This window comes from Trifolium pratense, linkage group LG6 (assembly GCF_020283565.1).
Source record: "Trifolium pratense cultivar HEN17-A07 linkage group LG6, ARS_RC_1.1, whole genome shotgun sequence".
In the NCBI taxonomy this organism is placed as follows: Eukaryota; Viridiplantae; Streptophyta; class Magnoliopsida; order Fabales; family Fabaceae; genus Trifolium; species Trifolium pratense.
The window spans coordinates 15,344,945-15,353,899 of NC_060064.1; the positions used below are offsets into that span (position 1 = coordinate 15,344,945).

The 8,955-nt window shown below is 30.3% G+C and overlaps 1 protein-coding gene across 1 annotated transcript; it reads left to right on the forward strand.

Moving 5' to 3' along the window:
* Positions 1-3,076: 3,076 nt before the first annotated feature.
* Positions 3,077-5,601, forward strand: LOC123890168 (transcription factor ORG2-like). Its single transcript, XM_045939715.1, has 3 exons — positions 3,077-3,481; positions 4,570-4,929; positions 5,126-5,601. The coding sequence occupies exons 1-3, from the start codon at positions 3,179-3,181 to the stop codon at positions 5,210-5,212; spliced, it is 750 nt and encodes a 249-aa protein (XP_045795671.1). The 5' UTR covers positions 3,077-3,178; the 3' UTR covers positions 5,213-5,601.
* Positions 5,602-8,955: the final 3,354 nt, after the last annotated feature.

Below are 8,955 nucleotides of genomic sequence, written 5' to 3' on the forward strand. Positions count from 1 at the left end.
AAATAATAATATAATAGATATACATAAATTTGAATGATTATTCAATGATCTAGACCTATCATTGACCATATTGAAACAGTCGAGTTACAATAATAAATCATGGTTCCTCTTCATCTTCTGGAATGCTCACACTAAAAAATACACTATTAAAAGATATCTTTCGATAAAATTAACACGGTCGAGAGAGATTTTCCAACAAATTATGAGAATATGGAGAGAATTCTGATCAATTTTTTTTTGAGTTGTCATGATATTGATACGAAGTTTTCACCGTCGTTAACAATAATTACTCTCCGTCAGGGAATTTGTGGGGCAAACAAAGTGAGTTCTCCCTTAGATAAATTCCGATCAATTTAGAGTAAATGAAGCACAACCATGGAATGACTTATATTTTTTTTTTTGGTACAGAATGACTTATATTTAATACTATTATTACATTTGTTCTAGAAACAAATTATCTGTTATTTAACAACTGTCTAGTGTGTAGAAGTAATATGCTATAATTAATCATTATCATCTCATACTACGTAATTTATTTGACACTATGTCATGCATTCATCATATATGCCAATTCTTTATCCATAGATTTAGCAAACAATGTTAATTAATAAACCCGTGCAAACAAGTTAAAGGCTCGTGTATACCATGCAGTGGCACGCGCACTTTAACGGCTACCATTAGGTTTATCAATTTTGTTTCGTGCATTATTTTTTGTGTGCTTGTAACTCAAGTTGGGTAAAATAATTAGATGTATATGTAAAATAATTTTACACGGATAGTGCACAAAAATTAAATTCTTGAGGTTTATTGTTATGAAGTCCCACATCGGATGTGAGTTGGCCTGAACAAGAGTTTATAAATAAAAGATAATCCTCACCTTATAAGCCGGTTTTGTTGGGTTGAATTAGACACAATTCTCAATTCTAAGATTTATCATATATTTTTTTCTTTCGCTTAATTTGCATACTAACAAGATAATTTACGACATTTCATGACTAGAAATATTGTCAAATGAAGTGTTTTTTTTACACAATCAAATGAAATTATTAAGATAATAAATAGTAGAAAATAAAATATGAAGAAAACTAACATGTACTCCTTAAGAACAATATTTATTTCAAAATTAGTGCAATCAACTTTATAAAAGTCAATATACTTATTTTTTTTCGGTTTTTAATTTCTTAACCTTTGTCCTTAAAACACATTACACAGAGAATTTAATTGATATGTACCGACGGTGTAAAATAATTTTACACTGTCAATTAATATCAACCATATTTTTCGCCACATCACCCCACTTCACCCCACTTTCTTGACATGACATGGAAAAATGATAGTTATTTATTGAACGATCGTGTGAAACTATTTTACACCGTCAGTGCATATCAATTAAACTCTTACACAAAGGATTTAATTGATACGCACCGACGGTGTAAAATAATTTTACACTGTCAATCAATACCAACCATGTTTTCCGCCCATCACTCCACTTTCTTGACATGACATGGCAAAATGATGGTTATTTATTGGGAGATTGTGTAAAACTATTTTACACCGTCAGTGCATATCAATTAAACTCTTACACAAATGATTTAATTGATATGCACCGACGGTGTAAAATAATTTTACACTGTCAATCAATACCAACCATGTTTTCCGCCACATTACCCCACTTTCTTGACATGACATGGCAAAATGATGGTTATTTATTGGACGATCGTGTAAAACTATTTTACACCGTCAGTGCATATCAATTAAACTCTTACACAAATGATTTAATTGATATGCACCGACGGTGTAAAATAATTTTACACTGTCAATCAATACCAACCATGTTTTCCGCCACATCACCCCACTTTCTTGACATGACATGGAAAAATGATGGTTATTTATTGGACGATCGTGTGAAACTATTTTACACCGTCAGTGCATATCAATTAAACTCTTACACAAAGGATTTAATTGATACGCACTGACGGTGTAAAATAATTTTACACTGTCAATCAATACCAACCATGTTTTCCGCCCATCACTCCACTTTCTTGACATGACATGGCAAAATGATGGTTATTTATTGGGCGATTGTGTAAAACTATTTTACACCGTCAGTGCATATCAATTAAACTCTTACACAAATGATTTAATTGATATACACCGACGGTGTAAAATAATTTTACACTGTCAATCAATACCAACCATGTTTTCCGCCACATCACCCCACTTCACCCCACTTTCTTGACATGACATGGAAAAATGATGGTTATTTATTGGACGATCGTGTGAAACTATTTTACACCGTCAGTGCATATCAATTAAACTCTTACACAAAGGATTTAATTGATACGCACCGACGGTGTAAAATAATTTTACACTGTCAATCAATACCAGCCATGTTTTCCGCCCATCACTCCACTTTCTTGACATGACATGGCAAAATGATGGTTATTTATTGGGCGATTGTGTAAAACTATTTTACACCGTCAGTGCATATCAATTAAACTCTTACACAAATGATTTAATTGATATACACCGACGGTGTAAAATAATTTTACACTGTCAATCAATACCAACCATGTTTTCCGCCACATCACCCCATTTCACCCCACTTTCTTGACATGACATGACAAAATGATGGTTATTTATTGGACGGTCGTGTAAAACTATTTTACACCGTCAGTGCATATCAATTAAACTCTTACACAAAAGATTTAATTAATATACACCGACGATGTAAAATAATTTTACACCGTGAACCGACCGTAAAATATTAATGTACCGTGTGCTTCAGTTTTCATCCACGCTCTCACACCTTCCCAACTTCTCTCCTACACACAAACACATAGGTGCCACCATGGCAGACACGTGCAATGCTAGGGCACCTGGCTAATTCTCTAGTAACAAAATTATTTTTTGATCATCCTAGTGTAATTTTTTAAAAAATAAATCCTAGTGTAATTTGTTCCATTATAAATAAATTAATATAAAATTAAGCAAAACATATTCACCAAAAAAAAAAACATTAAGCAAATATGTCCACTTATTTTATAAACATGTATATGACGACTATGCAATTGACAACTTGTAGCATGTCTTATGTGTATATATACTATAGTCTTTCTTAATAATCTCTAAGGCACAAATTAAGTTAACTGTTTAATTGTAACAAATCAACATCATCATGGTTGCTTTCTGTTCTCCTCAATTCTCGTACTCAAACATGGGATGGTTCTTAGAAGAGTTAGAGCCAGAGTCCTTATTAATTAGCCATAAGCAAAAAAACTATGTATCATTAGAATACTCATTACCGCATAATGAATTCTCTTCACCAATTAAGCAAGATGTTGAGGATATTGAAAGGTCACAATCCCCTAAGCTTATGGTTAAGAAGCTTAATCACAATGCTAGTGAACGTGATCGTCGCAAGAAGGTCAATAACTTGATTTCTTCACTTCGTTCACTTCTTCCCGGTGAAGATCAAACGGTACTAATTTTATTAATTCATCTCTCTCCTTATCTATCTATCTATCTTTTTCATTTTGTGAGGGTTGGCAACTTGGCATGGTGTTGTGATATAAAGTTGTTTCATATTTATTAATTACTCCTCTGATCTCACAAGAAATGGCGTATTTTTCTATTTCATACAAATAAAAAAGAAAGTGTGTGGGATGCGATCAAGGTTCTAGGTTACGAGTGTATGAACAATATTCTGTTAGGTTGAATTCGTTATTGTTAGCCGATGTTATGAAAATAACTACATCTAAAGTTATTTCAGTTTAGTGAAATATTTTTTTTTAGCTCAGGTCCCTTTTGTATAAAAAAATGTATAAATAAAGGGAGATAAGATTATTTTCTTTCAAAATCACATTTGTTAAGTATTGTGTATTCACGTTTCAAAGTGAAATATATTTACTTGAAAATGATAAAAACTAAAATAAAAATATCGGAAATTGAAATATTGAGTGGCTGAGTTGATAATATATATACTGAGCCGACCGAGTATGAATATTACAAATGAATTACTCGTTGTATATAATGGAGAAGATGGTCATTCATGTTGGAACAATTTAATTGTGTTTTTACTAAATGAATCATTTATTAATCAAGTCATTGAACTCAAGTGTTTAATAAGATTCACAAAAAAATACGAATTTTGGGAGAATCTGAGTTTGATTTCTGGGTGGAACAATTTCTCGGCAAATAAATGAATCACATATTATATGACGGAGAGGGTAATTTTTTATTTTTATTTTTGACTGGCAACGGAGAGAGTAGCTTTAATTTTTCTGCTTATAAAAAAAAAAATAGTTATATTTTCAAGCAATATTATTTCTTCCATAAAGTTGAACAAAAAAAACCTACTATATATATTTGTCAATTAAATATGTAAGTTCTAACGGTTGTTTTTACTATTTGTTTCAGAATAGTTTGGAAGTATGTCACAATATAAAAAGAAAATGACGTATTGATCACAATATGAATGGAATCATATCAATATAAAAATGAAAAAAATGCACATAAAAATATATATATTGTGACTAATTGATATTTTATTCCATGTTGATGTTACAGAAAAAAATGAGCATTCCAGTAACAATTTCAAGAGTATTAAAATACATACCGGAATTACAAAAGCAAGTGGAAGGATTAATTAAGAAAAAAGAAGATTTTCTATCAAGAATTTCTAGGCAAGAATATGCAGTGAACAAAGAATCATCACAAAAGAAAATTCCAATTTACAATTCTTCTTTTATAGTTTCAACAAGTAGGCTTAATGATATTGAGCTAGCTATTCATATTTCATCTTATGAGTCTAACAAGATTCCATTATCTGAGATCTTGATGTGTTTAGAAGATAATGGACTTTTTCTACTAAATTCTTCATCTTCCAAAACCTTTGGAGGAAGACTCTTCTATAACTTGCATTTTCAGGTACATTTTGTTATATTATTATATATTTTTTTGGAACATTAATAAAAAAATAAGCAAAGTTAATAAACATATTATTTTTCAAAATATATATGTTTGAAATTTTCAATTAATACTTTATAATAAGGAACAAATATACTAGTTCTTTTTTACCTTTGTGATTGATTAATTGAAATTGTTTTGTTTATGTTTTCTGCAGGTGGAGAAAACTCAAAGATTAGAGTGTGATGCTCTAATTCAAAAACTTTTGTCAATATGTGAGAAACAACGAAGTAATCAATATTGAAGTTGCGTTAAATAAATAGTTTTGCTCAATGTTTTCGGGCTGTTTGATGTATATATGTGAGTTGGACAGTTTCAAATCTACGCACCTAACTTTTAGGAGTGAGATTCAAACTCAATCAATTTAGTATTTAGATATATATATTAAAGTTTTGGCTCTTGGTAGTTTTGAACATATTTTGGTAAAAAGAGCAATAGGGAAGAGTTTTTATTTTAAGAGTTAATGTATGTTGCATTAGCATAAATGTTACACTCGACCTACCATGCCAAATACTAATAGATAAAGTGTATGGTTGTGATTGAGTTTTTTTATATTTAGATTTTGCTTATCGTTTTGTTAGGTTATTGTGTGGCAATACGAAATTTCTACTACCTTTTAGATTGAATCCATTATCATTGGAATTTAAATTTCTTATAACTTAGTTTAATTCATATTGTTGTTATTAGATTTCAGATTTCATCTCCAATTTTCTCTCATGTTTTCTTTCATTTTTCTTAATTCAAGAGTTGATTTTCTCCCCTTTTTATTCTTTATAATTTACCAACCCTTAGATTAAGAAAAATGAGAAAAAATATGAGGGAAAATTGAAGAGGATCTCAATCCTTAGATTTCAACTCTAATATCGTGAAAATTTACATTAAATTTCTCTTATTATATGGATACTTTTATTCATTACTATATTATAGATGGATATACAAATCATATTAAGGCTAAAGTCAAGGACTAGTCTTTGTCAAAAATAATGTTTTTTTTGAAAATTTTGTCAAAAATAATGTTAACTACTAGTCACAACTTTGCTTATGACTATGACAGCCTTTTTATTGATAAGTCAAAATAAAGAAGAATGGGCTCGAAAAAGAATAATTATAAACAAAGAAGAAAAGGAAAATTGAAAAGAAGAAAAAAGGGCTCGAAGCCGCATGTCGCCAGTGTTCATCCTAAGCCAGGATTAAAGTCTCCATGAGAATCTTAGTTACATTACTTATAGCTTCCTTGTTTGGAGACAAAGCTGATTCGAAATTTCATTTCAAGGAATAACTTGTCTAATATTCGCCGGGAGTTGCCTCCCAGAAATATAATATAGCTCTCTCACCCCTTGTGTCAATCCCACAAGCGTCTTATCTATTCTCAATTGGATCTTGTCATCAAAATTGAAAACATTCACATTGAATTTAGGGATAATCCGGTTCAAACTGAGGACTTCCACCAGCCCTTGCCCCTATCGATAAAAAAAACTAACTAATCCTAAGTAAAAAGGTCGAGAAACTTAACACCACTATTTTTAAACAACTTGAATTTGGGCCTTCTTTTCACACTTTGCCTTGCTCTATCGTCCCTTTGGTCGTAGTTGAGAAGATAAATAGATGAAGAAGATTGATTCAGAGAGAAAGGACACTCTTAAAGATGCCTGTATGTTATGGACCTTCTCACATAAAGATATGCTAGCTTTTAAAACGTTCTGGATCTCACCACTTTTAATGTTTTAGCTGCACTATGGCTGAAATTAGAGAAATTGCATGTATATTAGAAAAATTGTGACCAAATTTTATTTGAAATAGTGTGTCTATTATCATTCACAGAAGCTTTTCTAGCTCTCTGTCAACTTTGTTATTTGCAAAACCAAATGAGCAAGAATTAGAAGAACACTTTACAAAATTTAATATTTTTAAGTATATTATTAAATATTACTCTCTCCGTTTTTTTTTGTGTCGCTTTTCGTCGAATTTAGCGTTTCAAAATAACTGTCGTTTTGATATTTTTATGGTACGATTTGTCAATTATATCATTGGTCAAATACTCTTATTATCTTTCTTAATTTAGTGTTATTATTCTAAAATAACGCTAAAAAAAACGGAGGGAGTAATGTTTAAGAAAACAAATTCTATGACATATATTTGTTTTTTAAAAAGTGTTTCAAATTTATTATACTTTTCAAAATTAGTTAACCGTTTAACTTTGTTTTCAAAAAAAATCCCAGAATTTAATTTGTGAAACAGATATTTAAAATAATAAAGAGTGCAAGGGAGGTGTGGAAAGTAAATTAGGTTGTAGAGTAAGCCCCATTATTTCATTTGTAGATGAATCACAGGACCCATAACAAAACAGCCTTTGGGTAAGCCCATACTCTTTTAACCAAAAATAAAAGATCAGGCTCAAGACAATAATTTGAGTATTTTATCCGATGGCTTCTCTTTACGCCCCCATGTTTTTTTTATATCCCCAAAAAAATTCAATTTTGCCCTTGATAAAATTTTTGGTTCGCAGAAATTGAAGTTTTTTCTAGTTCAAATTCAGGAAAAATTCGGTTAACAGAAACCGAATATTTTTTTCAAGGAAAAAAAAATTCAGTTCGTAAAAACCAAAGTTTTTATTGAAGGGCAAAAAAATAAAATTCAAGAGGGAAAAAAACAACCATAAGGGGCCTAAAGATAAGCCCTCTTTTATCTCGTACTCCTTCAATTGTAGCTTTGCCCCTACAATTTTTTGTGAACCCAATTTTGCTTCTAGGGTCGGATCAACATTTTTAGAGGCATATGTTTAAAAAAAAAAAACAAATTTAGAGGCATAAATTAATTTTTATTGTAAGTCCTTTGAAAAAAAATTACATAGGACTTTGTGAAAAAAAAATTAAGAATTTTTTTTTCTAAAGCTAAGAGTTAAACTAAGGTCAAAGAAGATATGGATTAAATGTACCAACTCAAATGAAGAAACATTTGTAATAAAAAGTTTATATGTTCGCTATATGTTTATAATTAAATTTTTGTAATTTTTCTTCGAACCAAAATTTCAAGAATTTCCAATTTGGGCCGCTTGGCCCTTGAACGGCCCTATTTGTTCTAACATTTCAAAAAAAAAATCAGTTTTTAAAATTGTCGATATGATGAATATTGAACTCCACAATTTGAGGTAAATTTAACCGTATTGAAGTGCACCAAATATTCATGTCTTCAAATCTATCATATGATAAATATTGCATAGCCTACAAATATAACTATATTGAAGTGCCCCCAAATATTCATGTCTCCAAACACGTTGATGACATCAAAATCATTAATTGGATCTACGCTAGATCAAAACTAATCAATGAACCTGAAACAAATGAACACCGCCCAAAGAAAGTGGAGAAAACAAAGTACACCGCACAAAGACGGAAAAACTAAATACATTATACCATAATGAGAAATCAAAACAAACAAATATATTAAAGTCACACTTTAGAGGGTGATTTTGGACCAAAATTGACTTAAAACCACCCCTTCTTCAATGACATATAGCGATATAAGAGAACATAAACTAGGATATTTCACTTTTTTTCTAACCATTGTTATCTATCGCTTTCTCTACCAAATAAAAGAAACGTGTCTTCTTCTTCTTTTGAAAGAATAATCTTCATTTATCTATACTTATTTTTAGTGTATATAAAGAGAATATATGAATTTTGGTGTAGACTTTTCATAATATCAACAATACCCTTGATTTTTTTTAGTAGAAAAAAAAATCTTTTATTAACTAAATCACCATAACATAACGCACATCTTTTTTTAGCATCAAAAATCTTTTATTAACAAACTGACCATAACATAAGTTTTTTTTTACCTAAGTTAGACATAGGTAGGCGCAGAACGTGCTTGCCTGGCCCGCTAGTATATATAAAGAGGATAAAAAGAAATTGGTGTGGACTTTTCATAATACCAACAATACCCTTGATTTTCTTTTAGCAGAAAAAATGTTTTATTAACAAACTC

Coding starts and splice junctions, on each gene's coding strand:
- LOC123890168 (XM_045939715.1), top strand. CDS start 3,179: ATGGTTGCTTTCTGTTCTCCTCAATTCTCGTACTCAAACATGGGATGG. Junction 3,482..4,569: donor TTCCCGGTGAAGATCAAACG/GTACTAATTTTA, acceptor TTGATGTTACAG/AAAAAAATGAGCATTCCAGT. Junction 4,930..5,125: donor TCTATAACTTGCATTTTCAG/GTACATTTTGTT, acceptor TGTTTTCTGCAG/GTGGAGAAAACTCAAAGATT.